The following is a 20,901-nucleotide window of genomic DNA, read 5'->3' as shown; positions in this document are numbered from 1 at the left end:
CCCATCATGCTTGTTGCACAGCTCTACTAGATTAAAGGAAATTAGCAAGTTTGGTACAAAGTCGTATTGATATTTCTACCAAAATGTTATTCAAAAGGTATCTTAAAAAACTTCAGTACAAAGGAATTTCTGAAATTCTATGACACTTATAAGCCAGTAGGAATTTATAATATAAAAGTTATGAAAAAAATTTAGAATAATATATTTATTGAAATGCATAGTTTGTATTATGTTAATTGATTGGAATTTCTCAGTGTCAATATTTTATACTTCCTCATATATTTTCCCAATCTTCATATGTCCCACAAAGAATAATACAACCAACAATGGCTTAAAAAATAGCCTGTAGGAGCTAGCCTGGTGGTGTAGCGGTTAAGTTCTTGCACTCCGCTTCAGCACGCCGGGAGCCAACCGACGCACCACTTGTCAAGCCATGCTGTGGCGGTGTCCCATACGAAGCAGAGGAAGACGGGCATGGATGTTAGCCCAGGGCCAATCTTCCCTGGCAAAAAGAGGAGGATTGGCAACGGATGTTAGCTCAGGGCTAATCTTCCTCACAACAGCAGCAGAAAAAAGGCAGCCTGTGGCTTACTGATTTAGGAGTAGTAAAGGAGGAAAAGCTTAAGCCCCAGGCACTCATGAAGTTACTTTAAATTGCAGGACATTCCTTGCAATAACCTCCAAACCTGTGCGGAAACTCAAGAAGACAGAGTTACAATAACTTCCTGAGTTGCTTCCTTCCAGATTAACAAGAGTTTAAATCCAAAACTTAGAACTGGAAAGGAGAGGAAATCCTAAAGGGAAGCATCACCCTTCAGACATAAATAATATCTCTCAATCTTCCTCCACTAAATGCAGGGCATTGTCTAAGGAGAGGAAGAACTGCCATACAAATGCTCTAGACGTCAAGATTTTTTAATTGAGGAGGAGACCCTAAGATTATTAAAAATGATAAAGAGATCAAGATATAAAATATTTGTTCAATGAATAGCTTATTCTTTTTAAAGTAAAAAAAAATTATGTTTTTAAAATATAAATTGAGAAAAGAATGAAAGGATAATTTAAATAACTATACTCCTTTCTCAGAAGTTTAGACCCATTGATTTCTACATGGTTTTGGACGTATTCAAAATCTTCCTCACCAAATAAAAAAAAGAAAGAAAGGGTGAGAAGACTGGAAATGTTCTGAACTTTATTTGTTTGTAATGTTTAACCAAATAGTTGAGTGGACAAGTTCTTCCTTATAAAAGAATTACAGCTAATAAAAATAAAAAGAATGAGAAAATTAGGCAAGTCACTATTTTGCAACCCCTAAAGAAATAATGGATCTAACCAATGTCATGAAACATTGCTAAATTATTAGGTGAAAAGTGGATGGATCATCTCAACTCAATGATCTTAAGTGGTGCAAAACAGAGTACCCAGCACCATCTAGGAGGTATTTTTGACCAGAAAAAGTAAAGAACCCAAATCTAACTGTGGGGGATCAGAACTGGCCACCCTAAAACGTGTTTCCTTGCCTTGGCTTGATTATTCTTAAGAACAAGAGACTCTGAAAGAAACTTTGGCCTTCCCCCTAACTGCCTAAAAGAATTTAAGATAAAAGGCCTGTCCCCAGGACAGGCCATCGCCATAGATAACTCTGGGTATCGGTAGACCTGGTAGACCGTGAGGGTCCTTGCTAAGCCCATTCTTATCAAAGTTCTGTTTACCAAACATTTGCTTTTCCATCTCCATGTGAATTGCCTTCCTCCCCTTTGAAGTCCCAAACCACTACCCCCAACATCCTCCTTTGTCTTTAGCTGAAGATGCTATTTAAGATGACAACCTTGGCCAGGTGGCAGAGTTACTCAGTTTTCCTGGATCTCTCCCATATATACATGTTATAAAGCTTTGTTTGATTTTCTCTGTTATTCTATCTCATGTCGATTTAACTCATAGCCCAGCCAGAAGGACTCAGAGGGTAGAGGATTTGTCTTCCTCCCCTACATAATCAAGCTTCTAGCTCCATGAGTCTACAGAAAATTCAAGGGATATATCTACATGTTAAATGACCCCAGGGTACAGTCCTCTTAATCCAGAATGTTGGGACATTCTATAAGACATCACCCAGGTCCTTCAACAAATAAACGAAAAAAATACGGGGACTTTATTGATTTTAAAAGATTATAAATCACATCAATCAAATAGAATGTGTAGATCTTATTTGTATCGTAGTTTAAATAAGCCAACAAGACAGTCAGAAAATATCAGATGATATTAAGGAATTATTAATATTGTTGGGCAAATAAAAAATACTGTGGTAACACTAAAAGAAAAAAGCTCTGTGTCTGATAGTGATCATTTTAAAGAATTTACAGAACAAATGTAATGGCTGATATTTGCTTTAAAATACTCCAAGAGGGGCCGGCCCAGTGGCATAGTGGTTAAGCGCACACGCTCCACTTCAGCAGCCCGGGGTTCACGGGTTTGGATCCCGGGCATGCACCAATGCACCGCTTGTCAAGCCATGCTGTGGCAGTGTCCCATATAAAGTAGAGGAAGATGGGCACGGATGTTAGCCCAGGGCCAGTCTTCCTCAGCAAAAAGAGGAGGATTGGCATCGGATATTAGCTCAGGGCTAATCTTCCTCACAAAAAAAATAATAAAAATAAAATAAAATACTCCAGGGGAAAAAAAAAAAGGGACAGAGAATCAAAAGATGAAATAAAAATGGCAAAATGTTAGGGCCAGCCCCATGCCTGAGTGGTTAAAGTTCCTCATGCTCCGCTTGGAGGCCTGGGTTCACAGGTTCAGATCCCCAGTGCAGACCTGCTCCACCCATCAGCCATGCTAAGAAGGCAACCCACATATAAAATAGAGGAATACTGGCACAGATGTTAGCTCAAGGTGAATCTTCCTCACCAAAAAATAAATAAATGAACATTTTTCTAAAAAAAAAAAAGCATACTGTTGATTATTGTTGAAATCAAGTGATGGGTACATCAGGGTTCATTATTCTATTCTCTATTTTTATGTAGGTTTGGAAATTTCCAAATACAGTGAGGAATAATGTGTAGACCTTCTTTGGACTCTGATTCAAACACATCAATTATAAAAGGGCATTTTGAGACAACTGAAGAAAACTGAACACAGACTGGATTTTAGATTGTGTTAAGGAATTAATAATTTGTTGAGTATGATTATAGTATTGTGCTTATTTTTTAAGTTCCTATTTAGTAGAGTTATACACCGAAGTATTTAGGAGAAAAAGGAGAAAATATCTTGGATTTGCTTACAGGAATTCATATAAATATGAATGACATCTGGGATTTGCTTAAAAATACACCAGTAAAAATAAAAGTGTGGAGGGGGAACAAATGAAACAAAAATGGCAGAATGTTGATAACTGCTGAATATAATAAGTAATTAATATAACTAATTCAAGATAATTGAATATAATATAAACTCTACCTTATATATATTTGAAAAAATCCATAATAAAATTTTTTTAAAGAATGACCTCTAATACGGCTTAAGAAAATACTAAACATAACCAAATAACTGGAAACTGCTTTTATTTTCTGAGGTGAAGGTTGAAGGACCCACAAATGAATATACAAATTTTGTGTATATATATGTATATATATATACACACACACACACACAAACACAGCCACACAAAACATTTATGTGTGTATATATATACATATACACACTCACAAATGCACATACATATATGACATATACCTTGAGATACACATATCTCAAAATAAGAAAAAAGAAAATGGGACTACATCAAACTAAAAAGCTTCTGCACAGCAAAGGAAACCATCAACAAAACGAAGAGACAATCTTAACAATTGGGAGAAGATATTTGCAAACCATATATCTGACAAGGGGTTAATCTCCAAAATATATAAAGAACTCATACAGATCAACAACAAAAAAACTAAGAACCCAGTTAAAAAATGGGCAAAAGACCTGAACAGACATCTCTCCAAAGAAGATATACAGATGGCCAACAGACACATGAAAAGATGTTCAACATCATTTACCGTCAGGGAAATGCAAATCAAAACTACAATGCGCTATCACCTCACAGCCATCAGAATGGCTATCATTAATAAGACAGGAAACAACAAGTGTTGGAGAGGATGTGGAAAGAAGGGAACTCTCATACACTGCTGGTGGGAGTGCAAACTGGCACAGCCACTATGGAAAACAGTATGGAGATTCCTCAAAAAATTAAGGATAAAACTACCATATAATCCAGCTATTCCACTGCTGGGTATTTATCCAAAGAACGTGAAAACACCAATGCGTAATGATACATGCACCCCTGTGTTCACTGCAGCGTTATTCACAATAGCCAAGACTTGGAAGCAACCTAAGTGCCCACCAAGGGACGAATGGATGAAGAAGATGTGGTATATATACAACAATGGAATACTCAGCCATAAGAAACGATGAAATCCAGCCATTTGTGACAACATGGATGGACATTGAGGGTATTATGCTAAGTGAAATAAGTCAGAGGGAGAAGGTCAAATACCGTATGATCTCATTCATAAGTAGCAGATAAAAACAACAACAAACAAACACAGAGAGATAGAGATTGGATTGGTGGTTACCAGAGGGAAAGGGGGGAGGGAGGGGAGCAAAAAGGATGATTAGGCACATGTGTCTGGTGATGGATTGTAATCAGCATTGGGGTGGTGAACATGATGTAATCTATGCAGAAATAGAAGTATAATGATGTACACCTGAAATTTATACAACGTTATAAACCAATGTTACTGCAACAAAAAAATAAAAAATGACATTATTTTGACACAAAAAGAAATGTATAAATTTAATATACGTTCAGATAATTGTGAGAATGAAGGAGCAGTCATTAAAAGATTGCAAAATTGGGTAGGGAATATAGTAGGCACTCAGTAAATGTTTCTGAATGAATGATACTCTATAAATGATCGTTTTTCCTCTTATAGTGTCTAGGAATATTCAAAAAAAAAATTATCTAATTTCCGTAACACTATATTCAGTGAATTTAAAGTTTTTTAATTTTGTTGTACTTTTGAAGATTAAACTTTATACTAAAGAAAATCTTTATTATAATAAAATCACTACTTAAGAACTAAGAAAGGCTCCTACATACAATTTAACTCAACCTGCTCATTGTCCAGATCAAGATGATGAAGCCCAGAATAACAAAGGATATACCTCTATTTACATTCAAAACATTTACTCACTTCATAAGACCTGAATTCTTCTTACTAAATGGTCCAATGATTTTAAACATCAGTTCCACAACTCCATTTTTCCCTAAGGATACTGAATTCACGGCTGGGAGGGGGAGAAAAAGAGGATGTAAAATGATTTAAAAACTTCAATAAGTAGAAATGTGTATACTTGGTGATACATAGCCAAAAACATACGCAAAGTATTCAGTAAATGTAAACTCAAGCCCCTCATAAAGTCCACCTTAGCCAATCACTTGAAAGAAAGATTTTTTTTTCTTTGCTTTATTTTTTACGGGAAGTTGCAGGGAAATTCTGAAAGAAGTTATATGAAACAACAAAATGTTACTACAAAAACATGCTTTTAAGTTGCTACATTTGTTTCTTCAATAAATTTAGTGAACTCTAACAAACACCAGGTCATGGGGGATCAGAGACAGAAACAGCATCTGCCTTCATCAGAGAACACAGTGTACGGGAGAATGATTGAAACAATAAACAAATAATTACTAAATTACTTTCTAAATAGACTAGAGTTAGTGGCTGTTTAGGTTACACCAGCCAGGAGTCCCTAAACTCTGGTGAAACAGAAGGCATTTCTAGAGAACTGACCCCTGGGCTCAGTCCTTACAAATGAGGAGGAGTGAGCCAGGACAGGAGTTGCAGCAGGGGTGGATGTGGCTCTGGAATATCTCTGGAGACAGGAGCAACGCGGATCACAGAACAGAGTCAGTGCACACCACGCGTGTGAGCAGTTACATGTTGTTACAACATACAGCATCAGACAAATGCATACCAACAGGAGGATGAGGTGGGCAAAGAAGGTAAACAGATTATGAAGGGGCCTAGAAGTCATTAACACTTTCATCTACAGGGAATTGACCAAAAGGAACAAAAAATCAGATCTGCATTTTAAATACAGGTCAGACCTCACAGCACGCTGGGGAAGATGGACTTGAGAGACACATTAGGAGGCTGTGGCCCAGGTGAGAGGTAATGAGGACCTTAATTAAAGCAACTGCAGAAGGAAAAAGAGGCACCAACTTGAGAGTTTCACACAAAATATGCAAACAAGTACCTAAACAGAAAACTGTGCCTAACATTTTGAACTCTAAACAAATATTATTTAAAAAATTATAGATAAACCATTTACTAGCGTTCTAGTGGTTAATTCAATAAAACGTCATCAAAATGTAGCTCCCGAAGTTTTGTATGATAATTTTAATTTCCTCTGTATCTGTTTATTATTATTATCCTTTCTAATTTTACATCTGTGCTGTCTTCCTTCTTCCTTAATTGGGGTATTCAGTGGTTTATTTGCTTTGTTTTTAATCCAACTGTTCTATTTTTTAAATCAACTATTTTTTTATTTTCTAATGTACTTTTTTTCTTTACTATTTCATTCCTCTGCTTTCCTTGTGTTTATCGCTCTGTTCCTAATTTCTTTGGTTAGATATCCAATTCATTTCCTTATGTTCTTTTCAATTATGTGTTAATTATTTAAGTGTTCAAAGCTATTTTCCTCTGAGCACATCTTTAGCCATACTGTTAAAGTACAGATATAGAAAAATAGATAAACACATACACACAAATTTATATATACACACACACATATATATGCACAAACATATCTACCACTTTGATTATCATTATTTTGCAATGATATTCTGCAATAACATGTACTCTACAACTTCAATTTCAGGTGTTTTGTTAACCTCTCCAATTCATAGTCAGAGAATAGACAAAAAATCCATGCCTCATGGGTCTGGGACATAATATTAGTGAGAGAGCGTGTGTGTGTGGGGGGCGGGGAGACACTTCATCTGAGGCCATCTCTCTGTGATCCCTCTTCTGTCCAGCTTCCTCAGAGGCTCCTGTGCTATTTATTCTCTGTTCTGCTGCCTCCCTGTTGACCGCGGAAGATAATCAGCTCCAGGTGACTACGCATGCCCCCTCCTGAGCTTTGCTCTCATCTGTGAAAATCCAAACGGGCACCATAGTTTTTCCAGCTGCCAATACCCTCATATTCTTCCACGTCTTCTCCACAGGCTGCCTACTCCTCCCCCTCAATACAGGCCTTTACAGTATGGGGGAATTAATGAGAAATCTCAAGATTTTGTCCACTTACCTTCTTACCCCACATCACTCGTGTGTGATGAGGTTAGAAGCTACAAAGAGCCATATTAAATATTTTTTCTCATCCACAAATTTTAAAGATTCATGGAGTTAGAGGTACTTTTAAACTTCTATTTTGCATAACTTTACAACACTGAGTTAACTAAAAGCTGCTCTGAAATACTCACAGTTGGCAGAATATACTCGCAAAAGCTGAAGACAAGGCAAAACCAAGCGATGATTCTGCAAATTCTGTTTGACCAAATTCAGGGTTATATTCAGAGCTCCATTAATTCTAGCTTTCACTCCAAATTTTTTGTCTGTTGAAAAAAGAATAAACAAACACAAATTATTCGTATATAACTTTTGAATGAAATGAAGATGTCATAAAGTAATGGAATTTTAAAAACTTATTTTTTTTAAATTTTTTTCCCCCCAAAGCTCCAGTGCATAGTTGTGTAACCTAGTTGTAGATCTTTCTAGCTCTTCTACGTGGGATGCCGCCGCAGCATGGCTTGATGAGCAGCGCATAGGTCCACACCCAGGATCCAAACCAGTGAACCCTGGGCCACTGAAGTAGAGCACACGAACTTAACTGCTATGTCACTGGGCCGGCCCTAAAAACTTATATTATGAATTCATATTATCAAATATAAAGTTGACCAGAAATAATTAAAATTGTAATCATTTTCTTGTATGATTTCAAAAATACTCCTTATATTTATGCAACATGGCTTGAAAGAAAGTACTAAGGGCAGGTAGGAGGATAAGGCAGGGAGACAGAGGTTGCAGTAGCCCGACACAGATTGTTATGAAAGAAATAACTTAATTAATCCACTACACGTGTAAGTCTGTTCAGTTCAATGTATTCAAAGGATTACCATCACGTGGCTAAGGAGAAATGAAAAGAATCTAAATGTCCATTACCAAAATTATTCACTTAATATTAATGTATTCTTTTCAGACTTATAAAAGAATATAAATTAATGAAAAAATGAACAGCTTATGTAGAAAGTAATCTAGCAAATATTATCAAATAAATTTCTAAAGGGATCTAATTCTTAACATAGAAAGAGAAGAAAAGAAATTCTTGATTTTTATTCTCACAAAGAGATTAAAACAGTAAAAAACAATCTGGATAACAAGAATTTAAGAATGTTAAGATTTTAAGCAAAGAAAGTAAGCGGGACGAGCAAGCAGAGTTATTTCATCAATAACAGTAATTTTTAGTCAAAAAGAACTAAATATTCCTGAAGGAAAATTACTCTCATCTCGCAAGAGGAAAAAAAGATAGAAAAATCACCCAAGAAATTACTGCGTAATGTCCTTGAATGACATAAAAATGGAAAACTAGGACAAATAATAAAGGAAATAACACAAACTTCAAAGTATAGAAGAAAATAAGTGAGCTACAACTTAAAAGGGACATTCAAGAAATAAAAATAGAAATTAAATACATCAGTGTCTTAATTTCATTTCATGAAAAGCAGAAGAAAGATAATCTGGTTCTAAATAGCAGAGAAAGCATAAGATAATATTCATCAATAAATAAGGTTTTCTCATTTTATTTTTCATTTTCACCAAAAATCTCAGAAGGGAGCCCTTAAATCTCAAGTACAAGAATTAAAGAAAAATAAGAGAGAGCTAACATATTTCTTATATTAACAGAACATATGTTTAAGTCTTAAAGCCCCTAAAATACCCAGAAAATTAAAGTCCTCTCAGGGATGCTTTCTTTAAGACAAAACTTGTTAAAAGTATTCTTTAAATATTTATACAATACATAAAGATATGCGGGAAATACATACAAATACATAAATATATACACATACACACATTCTTTTTTTGTGTGTGTGTGTGAGGAAGATCAGCCCTGAGCTAACATCCATGCCAATCCTCCTCTTTTTGCTGAGGAAGACCGGCCCTGAGCTAACATCTATTGCCAATCCTCCTCCCTTTTTTCCCTTTTTATCCCCAAAGCCCCAATAGACAGTTGTATGTCATAGGTGCACATCCCTCTAGCTGCTGTATGTGGGACACCGCCTCAGCATGGCCGGACAAGCGGTGCATTGGTGCACGCCCGGGATCTGAACCAGGGCTGCCAATAGCGGAGAGCGCGCGCTTAACCGCTAAGCCACGGGGCCGGCCCCCAACACACATTCTTTAGAATAAGCATTTAGCCAAATACTTCAAAGTTTAAAACCCACATGCATGCCACAATGCTATGGCAGAACTCTTAAAAATCACTATTCTAAGAGTTTAGGGAATAATTTTAATCTTTGTGCAGACAGCCCACTATAAACTGAACTTAGGTTCTAGTCAAAGGATGCCTTTCTCTGTTGACCTAAATCAGCTTCCTCCTTTGCTTTATATCCCGTGTTTTCTCAATTTGTATTTTTTAATATTTTGCATGTCTTACTGTTGTAATAATCAGTCTTAGAATTTTTTCTCTCTCTTCTGGTCTTTTTAACTGGATTGTAAATCTTTTGGGCACTGAGACTGTGCAGTACAAATAAGACTACTAATTGAAAAGCAAACACATTTTACCTCCATGCCCCTCAGAGCATTTCCATCCATACTCCCTCCTTCCAGCCTCAACAATACCCACGTTATGTGTATCCTTTACACACGTATACACACAAGCACACACACACCAAGAAACATTTGTGATTTTGACATATTTTTATTCCTTTTTCCACCATATGCAACGGAATTCTTCGTGAATTTAGGATCCTCAACTCTTGCAGTTCACTTGTTGACTGTAAAAAGCCTTCCATGACTAAGACCAAAAAAAAGCAGTAGCATTTTAGATTTAAAAAATTTACCAGTTTCAAGGCATACAGAATCAACGTCACAAAGACAGTTCCAGAATTGATAATCATACAAGTGAAACCCTCACCTTTTGGCCCAATCTTTGCGAGAATAGAATGAATCTGCACCATTAACTCCTCATTTGGGGGAGACTCTTTGCTGGCATTCATAAGTAACTGTAACAATATTTGTGAACCACCTTTGGTGACTAAGAAACTCGCTCTTCGACCTCCACCTAAAAATTTTTTTAAAAAATATGTTTAAACAGCAAATCCTCCCATAACATATTAGATATCACAACGTGTTAGCGATCAAGAAATATTTAAAGAATGACTTCTGAAATCAAACAAACACTATCCAAATAAAATTTTGTTTTATTTCATTTATTTTAGTTAGGAAATAGCACAGAGAGGAAATACAATTGATGCTAAAATTCTACATTCAAGGCTCTGAAACACATGGGTTTTATATGTAGTTTGCGGGATACTGGAAGATACCAAAAACAAAGCAACAACAAAAGAGTATGACATTTCAGTTTCCAAATTCCAATACTCAGAATAGGCTCTCTATGAGTTATCAGAAAATTCCAAATAAAGTACACACGATACATTGTTGATCACTGTTTACAAACAGAAATTAGACCAAAAGAAACAAAAACTTACCAGCTGACACCAGCTCAACAAGAATGCTTAAGATATTAAGGGTAGTTTGAAGATCTTTCGTGTTCTGAAATAAATAGTTTATTTGCTTTATTAAACCACCGTAAATCTGTGATTCCCAAACTTTTTCTATCTGTTGGGAACTACCTATATTTTACAGATGACCTTTCCAATTTCTCTAAGAACAAACATATTCAGGCTTCCACTATTCTCACTTATCACTTCAGTCTCCTCTTCTTGCCCTTAAGAATTTGTGCAAATCATCTGAGCTATTATTTTCTTAGTATCAACATTATTACAAGAGGAATTAGTTTGTCATTTGAATTCATCATCTTCTATCAAATAGATAATACAAATAAATGAATGAAAATGTAAAAGGCACCACAATGTATGACTACCAGTGACTACCCAGTCACCTAGCTCCCCTCTCAGAAGGCAACTGTATTATCAGTTTCTTATGTAACCAGCCAAAGATAATGTACACAAAGAAATGCATGTAAATAAACATGTATATACAGATTTCTCCAAATGTACTGTCCTGTAATACTATTTCGTACACTGATATTTTTACATATAAATAAATAGTTTCTTCCTTCTTTTTAAGGGCTACAGCATGTATTCCATTATATGGTTATGCCATTGTTTATGTAACCAGTCAACTACCAATGAGATAAGTTTTTTTAGTCTTTTGCTATTAAAAAACTGCAACAGGGGCCAGCCCAGTGGCGCAAGCAGTTAAGTGCATGAGCTCCATTGAAGCAGCCCCAGGGTTCGCCGGTTCGGATCCCGGGCGTGCACCGATGCACTCCTTGGCAAGCCATGCTGTGGTGGTGTCCCATATAAAGTGGAGGAAGATGGGCATGGATGTTAGTCCAGGGCCAGTCTTCCTCAGCAAAAAAAAAAAAAAAAGAGGAGGACTGGTGGATGTTAGCACAGGGCTGATCTCCTCAAAAAAAAAAAAAAATTGCAACAAGAAACTAAGTACATATCCCATTTACATGGGATCAAATATATCTGCATGTGGGATAAATCCCTGGAATTTCTGGGTCAAAGAATATGGGCATTTATTTTGATGAATATTACTAAATTGCTCTTCATGGAGCAATTTATACTCCCACCAGCAATGCAGAAGAGTAACTATTTCCCAAAATCTGGACGACCAATCTAATAAGAGAAAATGTTTAAACATAGTACTTTGGTTACATTTCTCTTATTAAAAGCAATGCTTGGATGAAGAAAATCACACAGAAAGCATAATCACGGCCTATTCAAGGAACTGCCTCATCCTCACTCAGAGTAGAAGGATTTTTACAATGTTTTTTTTTTTTTTTTGAGGAAGATCAGCCCTGTGCTAACATCTGCCAATCCTCTTTTTTTTTTTTTGCTGAGGAAGATTGGCCCTGGGCTAACATCCGTGCCCATCTTCCTCCACTTTATATGGGACACCGCCACAGCATGGCTTGCTAAGCGGTGAGTGCGTGCATGCCCGGGGTCCGAACCAGCGAACCCCGGGCCGCCGCAGCGGAGCACACGCACTTAACCGCTTGCGCCACCAGGCCAGACCCTTTACAATGTTCATACAGAGGAATTTCAGAACTGCTGTGTATGAGTGACTGGCATGGGACTCTTATTCTTTCCCTTCACAAAAGGGAATGAGTGTTGTCTCTGCTTCACCATTTTAGCTCACAGACTGATGGAACCAAAAAGGCACATCCAGACCAGAGAGAGGACTAGGCATTAACCAGAGACCCTTGTCTTAGCGTTGGAGGTATTAACTGGACCACTGATCACTGGGGAGGAATTTGGAAGAATGAGAGGGACAGACATTTGTTAAAGAGAAGAATGGCTTGTTGCAGCAATATTGCTATGTGTTCAGCAAACTGATTTCACCTTCTTCCTGGTACACAGCCACACCACGTTTTCCAGCTCTTTTGTATTTAGGTTTGGGCCATATGACCAGCTCTTCTGTACTTAGGTTTGGGCCATATGACCGAGCTCAGGCCAACCTGAACGGAAGTCGCATTGTTATCTCTAGGCCTTACCCAGATAAGTCTCCCATTTGTATTTCGCCACCTCCCACCTCTGCTGACCTCAATGAATTGTGACATCAGCAAACAGAAAAAAAAACAACGATGCTCAACATCAAGTGCCATTTGTGTTTCCTTTTCTGGGAACTGTCTACTCATGACCTTTACACGTTTTTCTACTGGGTTACTGATTTTTTCTTTTAATTTGTAGAAGTTCTTTATATGTTAAAGAAATTATATAAGCTAAATATTTTTCCCACATTTTGCTAAGTGTCTATGGTGTTGTCTTCAAAGCACTTTTGTTAATATAGCTGAATGTATCAATCTTTTCTGTTACAGCTCCTGTTTTTTTTTCATACTTAGAAAAGCCTTTTCTGTTGTAAGATTATTTAAAAATTTCTCCCATTACTTCTTCTAGTGTTATAATTTTATTTTCCACGCTTAAAACTTTGCTTGATATGGGATTTATTCTGGTGCAGGAAGTAAGGCTCCAACATTGTACTTTTCTGGAGAGCCACCAGTGTGTCCCAGCCCCACTTATTTAGCAATCCTTCCATTCCGCAGTGATCTGAACAGCTACCTTTATAAGTAATACTAAATTCCCATAAGCATTTTAATTTAATTTTGGGCTTTCTATTCTATTACACTGATGTCTATCTACTACTCATGCACAATTTCTCAACTATTGGAATTCCTGAAGTTTTATAATGTTCTTTGCTATTTGGTGGGGCTAGTTCTTTCTTTTTCAGAAATGTCCTTTTTATTACTGCTTACTATTTTCCCACTGGACTTCAGAAACAAAACTGCTGGTATTTTTATTGAGATTTCTTTAAATTGACAGATCAATTTAGGGAAAAATGACATCTTTATGTCATTGTAATAAAAAGTAATTCCTATCCAAAAACATGAAATCATTCTCTGTTCTTTTTCTTTTTCCAGCTCTCTGAGATATAATTTGACATATAACATTGTATAAGTTCAAGGTGTACAATGTACTGCACTCACTCCCTGTTCTTAAAATTGCATTAAATAAAACATAAAACCCTGATTCTGAAGACATCCTGCTGATCCACCCGAAAACTTTTATACTGGCAAAGAAATTTAATTATTATCAATATAATATAGTTAACCAATATATGTAGTAAACTAAATCACAAACATATATCAGCTAACACAATACAATAAATGAGAATTTCCAATATCAATCATTTATTTTAAGCTAAAACTTTATTTCCAGCTAATGCTTTATTTTCTATAACCAATTAGAATGGCATGTTATGATTTAAAATAAGGCTATCACTATAATCATAGGGAAACAGAGGTTTACATAATATATATGTTTATACCACCGTTCCAAATGATAATTTAAAACATAAAACAAACTTCCATTCATTGGCTTTACCTCTAGGATAAAAATTTTATGCTTCACATTTATTTTTTTTCTTTTGTACTAGCTGGTATTAATAGTTACATTATTAAAGCTTGTCAGTGATTTACCTCTAATGTTGACAGGAGAACTTCCATTCCTGTAGAACCTTTGGCTGTCATTTCCCTCCTTGTTTTTTCTGAAAAGTAGAAAAAACTTTCTTCTAAAACATGAAAGAAAAAAATTACATATAGTTTTATTATATAGAATCAACAAATCTCCATTGGTCCAGTAAATACTCTGAATTAGTTCTTAGATGTTCCTCCCTCTGATGTTGCCAATTCTACTCTGTAGGGACTTCCAGATTTCAGTTTACAAGATGTTCCTTGCATTTCATCACAGTTCCTATCATGGACTAGGTGAATCCCTGTCAGTCCATCTAAAATCTTAAAATCAGTAACAGAGTACAGGTACCACAGGTACAGGAGGTGAGGCAGGAGTGGTAATGGCAGAACTCTTTATTATCTTTATGACTAGAACTAGAAAATGTTTAATCAAACTTGGTGAAAACAGAAACATAGTACCACCATTTTCAAATGTTTTGACTGAATTAATACTATTTTAAAATTCTGAATCACACAAAAATAAACAAAACTAAGGAAGAGCTACTTCTGCAAGAGTTTGGAGACCAGATCACCCAAACGATCCTTTTCATCTCACTGAAATGGAAAAAAAGCAGTATAAATTATTTCTGCTATTTAAAGGTTTCCAGAGCTTCTCCACAATTATTCTCCCTTGATCAACAAGAGAGGAAACGTAGATTATAGGCCAACATTCACAAAAGGAACTAATAGTTACTATTCCATGTACTTGACCTACATTACCTCATTTATGACTCACTTTAACCCTCTGGGGAAAAAATTACTCTTCACAGACCAAATATTTAAGTTCAGAAAGTAGAAGAAACCTATACAAAGTCATCAAGCAAGTAAGTGAAAGAGGCCAGGTGATCCAGGTATCTCTGAACCCCAAGCTTACAGTCCTTCACCAATTTAATGCACTTCTACAAGAGTCACAGGAATCATTCTTTTAGCAGGACTGTTGCACAAGTCTCCAGCTTTTTCACACGTGAATATTAGTGCCAGAAATTCTTCTAATACAAGATGACAATGGCATTCATTTCACACTTTGAGATTTTAAAAACAGAACACAAACAACCCATCCTCAATACAGCACATACTACACAATAAAATTCAAGAGACTGGTAGTACGAATTTGTTCCATATGGAGATAGTCAAGAGAGGTTAAGAACAGAATAATGAGCACTGAGGCAATGAAAAGAGGAGGGAAAAAAGTCAGGCTAGGCCTTCAGAACATCACATTTCTGCCCAGAACAAACGCTGCTCAACCTCCACTGTGAATGAACAAGAAGTTACACGTGGTATAGTTTTGACACATACAAATCATACATGTACAATTTCACAAGAATATGAAGTATGAGATGTACAATACAAGTTACAAAATCTCAGAATTGGTTGAAAGTTTAAAAAATCATTAGTCTGATATCCATCTGAAAATTAAGTTATTCTAAATTAGGAGTTATTAAAGAGAAAGACAAATGTACTACAGAGAGATTATAGTATAATATTATTTACGACAACTGTCAATAACTACCTATGAAATAAATACACTGGAGATTAGATAATCATATTTTCCTTTAAAACATCATCTCAGGTCCAGATAATGAACTTGGTAAAACTTACAGAAGCCTTATAATCTTTTAAAGTAAAAACCTGCATGTGATATGAAGACCTAAGACACTGTTCATCTCTGCTCCCTGTTGCCATATGACTAATGCTTAAAAGAATGACAAATTTCTTTACCTATTAAAAACAAGGAAAAACTCATTAATGTTTGTAAAACCAAATTTCTCATTTTTAAAAAGTATATAATTCCTCTGCCGCCCCATATTTTCATTGTTTCCCCAGCCCAGCTGCCTCGAACAAAAAGTATAAAGTTGTAAAATAAATAAAATATTGCTTAAGTATCCACAATGCATCCTTGATTTACTTTTTTAAATAAGACTATTGATTTAATACTAAAGCCAAATCATTTTTCAATATTAACATCACTTCGAATATTCAGAAGATTGAGATTCCCACTACTAACAAACCATTACATTTTCATCTTCATAGAACCAAAAAAAACTCTACTCTTTTAAAGATAGTACAATGCAGCATCTAACCCCCCTTGTCATAACATCCACCATCATCTAGCTTACTCCTCACACCAAACGAAAACTAGGTGCTACACAGTTTTCTACTCGACTCCCGATTCTGCCATGATCTTGAGAGACTTCAATGTCAATGTGGATCATTCATTCAAAGACCTAGTTCCATCGTTTCTTGACCTGGTAACAACAAAATCCTTCTTCTGTGCTCCAGTTTATCCACTTCTCAATTCTCAGACCTCAAACTGCTCTACCTCTAACATTTTAACCTCCAATCTCCCACTTTCAGACCATAGCCTCCTTACATTCCTATTCCTCTTTCCCTTCTACAGATTATGTAAATCTCACTGTCATTTTCATTGATGAAGTGCTCTCTGCCCATAAAATTAGTCCCCTCCATACCTACGTTGGATTCCAAGCCCCGCCCCTTAGCCTTCCCACCATAAATCCTTATACAGAAGTGAATGCTAGAATATGCAGTCTCTACTCCTACATTACGGTAAAAACAACGCCACAAGAATTTCTTCTTTAAGGTTGTTAGTTTAAGGCTGTTAGTACCAAAAAATTCACCATTTCCAACCTCATTTGGGAACACAAAACTCCTCTTTTCACTTAACACACATCACTATCTGCCCTGCCACAGCCCATAGCTAGTCCACATTTGTACTATTCCTCAATCCTTCCTCTCAATCTCTGGGCCTCTATTCCCAACTCTCAGCACCCATATTTTGCCTCAATGAATTGAGGCAAAGTGATCAGTTACCACAAATGAAATCCTACAAATAATGACCAAACTCCATATGCTTATGTATCAAATCCTTGACAATCTTGCATTCCTTTCTCCAGTTTGGGGGAGAGGGGGAGAAAGTGTCCTTTCTACTATGTTCTGAATCTCATCCTTTCTATCTACTCATGAACCTATAGCTTCAACCTTTACCAACATACTATTTTTTATTTTTCCACATACTTAACAAACCTTATTTTATCTTGCCTGTCCCTCTATTTTCCTCTCTTTTTTTTCTTTCTCAGCGAAGCTCCCTAAACAAATAGTCTATACTCCCAGTCATTATTTCATTTGCCACTCACATGACAACATACAGCAATCTTCCCTCTAATCCCACCACTTGAAAGTGCTCTTATTGTAGTCAATAATTTGTTAATTATCAAATGAAAAAGACTTTTTTTTTTTAGTGAGAAAGATTGACCCTGAGCTAACAGCTGCTGCCAATCTTCCTCTTTTTGCCTGAGGAAGATTGTTGGTGAGCCAACATCTGTGCCAATCCTCTACTTTGCATGTGGGACACCGCCACAGCATGGCTCGAGGCGCAGTATGTTGGTCTGCACCTGGGATCCAAACCCACGAACCCTGGGCCACTGAAACAGAGAGTGGGAACCCAACCACTAGGCCACTGGGCCGGCCCCCATAAAGACCTTTACTTTTAACTAACCTCTCTATGTTACTTAACAGTGCTGACTACTGATTCTTCTCTTGGCTTTTTTTTAACATAGGCCTTCCCAATTCTTACACCACAACACGCATTCTGCAACACCTTCAATAATCCAAATATTATACTTAACAGACAAGAATTTTAAAGCAGCTATTATAATTATCATCAATGACATTAAAGAAAATAAGTTCACAATGAAGGATAAGATAGGAAACCACAGCAGAGAAACAGAAATATAAAAAAAGAATCAAATGCACATTTTAGAAGAGAAAAATATAATATTTGAAACAATTATCAGATAGACATAATGGCATAATGTAGACGAAAGAGGCAGTGAACTTGAAGACAGAAAAACAGAAATTATCCAATCTGAATAAGAGAGAATTAAGACTCAAAAATATGACCCTGAAGGATCTCTGAAAAAATCTCCGAAAGTCTAATATATGTAGACTTATAGTCCCAGAAGAAGAAAGAATGGGGGAGAAAAAAAACTTAAACACACAAAAATTTCCCAAATTTGCTGAAAGACGTAAATTTACAGATTCAAGAAGCTCAGCAAGTTCTAAGCAGGATAAATACTAAGAAAACTACACCCAGTCAAATTTCTGAAAACAAAAAACTAAAGGAAAATCCTGAAATCAACCAGAGAAAAATGACACATAACTTTCAAGAAAACAAAGATCCAAAAACGGCAGCATCTGAAATTATGGAGGCCATAAAATAGTGGAAGTACTATTTTAAGTGTACTTAGTAGCACTAAAAAACAAAAACTATCAATTTTTGTCAACTTTAGAATTCTATATCCATAAAAACATCCTTCAAGAATTAGATGAAATAAATCCATCGTCAGATAAAAGAAAAACAAAAAAAATCTTCCACAGCAGACTTGCACTACTAGAAATGACAAAGGAAATTATGTAGGCTAAAGGGAAATGATACCAGATCAAACTCACATCTTTAGGAAAGAATAAAGAGCTTCAGAAATGGTAAATATCTGAGTAAACACAAAACCTAATTTTTCTTCTTAACATCTTTAAAATACACATGACCATCTAAAGCAAAACTTGTCTTGTAGCATTTATAATGGATGTAGATGTGATACATTTGACAACTATAGCTAAAGAATGGTAAATAGAAATGGATCTGTAAGGTTCCAAGGTTTCTAAATTTTACATGAGGTTATAATATTAATTATAAGCAAAGTGGGAAAAGTTAAGGATGTTTACTGCAATCTCCAGAGGAATGACTTTTTAAAAATGCGAAGAGGTATAACTAAAAAGCCAATGTGTAAATTAAAGTGGAATTCTAAAAAATGTTCAAATAATCCAAAAGAGGGCAGGACAGGAATAAACAAGGAATAAAATTAGAAAGAACAAACAGAAAACAAATAATAAAATTGTAGATCTAAGTCCAATCAACAGTAGATTAAACGTTAACAGAAAAAATGCTCAAATTAAAAGACAGATGGGACCAGCCCCGTAGCACACTGGTCAAGTTTGCACGCTCCACTTCGGTGGCCCAGGGTTCAGAGGTTCACATCCTGGGTGCAGACCTATGTACTGCTTATCAAGCCATGCTGTGGCAGGTGTCCCACATATAAAATAGAGGAAGATGGACACAGATGTTAGCTCAGGGCCAATCTTCCTCAGCAAAAAAGGGAGGATTGGCAATAGATGTTAGCTCAGGGCTAACCTTCCTCACAAAAAAAAAAAAAAAAAGAGAATGCCAAACTACTTCTACAGAAGGCACATTTTAGATTCAAAGATACAAACAGGTTGAAAGGAAAAGAATGGAAAAAGCTATATCAGGTAAACAACAACCATAAGAAAGCTGGAGAGGCTATACTAATAGCAGACAAAATAAACATCAAAGTAAAGAAAATTACCAGAAAGAGAGAGGGGCATTCTACGATGATAACAGGGTAAATTCACCAGGAGGACAAAAAAGCCATAAATACGAATGCATTTTATCATAGCCATATATAAAATGTAGGTAGGTCCCAGGACACAAATCTATTTTCTTCCTCTACACCTCCTCCCAAGAAAATTCCACTCCACTTCCATTACTTTAACTACCAAGCTTTTGCCTTTTAATCCTGCTCTTCATTCAAAACTCTGTACTGAATTTTTCACTTCTTCTCCTAATTTATTTACAAGGCATAAAACTGATAGCAATAATTATAACATTGTATTGTTGGGTTTCTAACATGTATAAATATATTATATATGAAAATAACAGCACAAAAGAGAAAGAGGGGCCAACCCCATGGCGTAGCAGTTAAGTGCACACGCAAAAGTGCACGCGCTCTGCTGCTGGCGGCCCAGGTTCAGATCCCGGGTGCACACCGTCGCTTGTCAGGCCATGCTGTGGCGGTGTCCCACATAAAGTAGAGGAAGACTGGCATGGATGTTAGCTCAGGGCCGGTCTTCCTCAGCAAAAAAAAAAGAGGAGGATTGGCATGGATATTAGCTCAGGGCTGATCTTCCTCACAAAAAAAAAAAAAAAAAGAGTGAGAAAGAAACAGAGTTACATTGGAAGAAAATTTCAATATTTTACCAGAATTAAGTTAGTATTAATCTTTTTTTTTTTTTTTAAAGATTTTACTTATTTATTTTTTCCCCCCAAAGCCCCAGTAGATAGTTGTATGTCATAGCTGCACATCCTTCCAGTTGCTGTATGTGGGACGCGGCCCCAGCATGGCCAGAGAAGCGGTGCGCGCCCGGGATCCGAACCCGGGCTGCCAGCAGTGGAGCGCGTGCACTTAACCACTAAGCCACGGGGCCGGCCCAGTATTAATCTAAAGCTCACTGTAATAAGATGTATATTGTAATCCCTACAGGAACCACTAAGAAAATAACTAAAATCTTAAAAAGTTAAAAAATCAGGGCCAGCCCCATGGCTTAGCTGTTAAGTGCGCACGCTCCGCTACTGGCGGCCCGGGTTCAGATCCCGGGTGCGCACCGACGCACTGCTTCTGAGGCCATGTTGAGGCTGCGTCCCACATACAGCAACTAGAAGGATGT

At 36.5% G+C, this 20,901-nt stretch overlaps 1 protein-coding gene across 13 annotated transcripts in view; it reads right to left on the bottom strand.

The window, feature by feature from the left end:
• The window catches only part of AGTPBP1 (ATP/GTP binding carboxypeptidase 1), a 157,373-nt gene that overhangs the window by 96,474 nt on the left and 39,998 nt on the right, over positions 1-20,901 (bottom strand). For 9 of the 13 annotated variants that reach the window (XM_087444324.1, XM_087444325.1, XM_087444326.1 and 6 more), the window contains 5 exons: positions 14,332-14,423; positions 10,811-10,874; positions 10,237-10,383; positions 7,526-7,657; positions 5,235-5,328 (listed from right to left, as the gene is read on the bottom strand). In XM_087444324.1, coding sequence (XP_087300450.1) covers positions 5,235-5,328; positions 7,526-7,657; positions 10,237-10,383; positions 10,811-10,874; positions 14,332-14,423 — 529 coding nt within the window. The remainder of the gene's footprint in view (positions 1-5,234; positions 5,329-7,525; positions 7,658-10,236; positions 10,384-10,810; positions 10,875-14,331; positions 14,424-20,901) is intronic. The other 4 variants (XM_087444327.1, XM_087444332.1, XM_087444323.1 and 1 more) reach the window with 1 other exon arrangement.

Source organism: Ceratotherium simum, chromosome 20 (assembly GCF_057802395.1).
Source record: "Ceratotherium simum simum isolate JZ-2026a chromosome 20, ASM5780239v1, whole genome shotgun sequence".
NCBI classification, from domain to species: Eukaryota; Metazoa; Chordata; class Mammalia; order Perissodactyla; family Rhinocerotidae; genus Ceratotherium; species Ceratotherium simum.
Note: the sequence above shows the minus strand (reverse complement) of the source record. Positions and strands in the feature narration are given on the sequence as shown.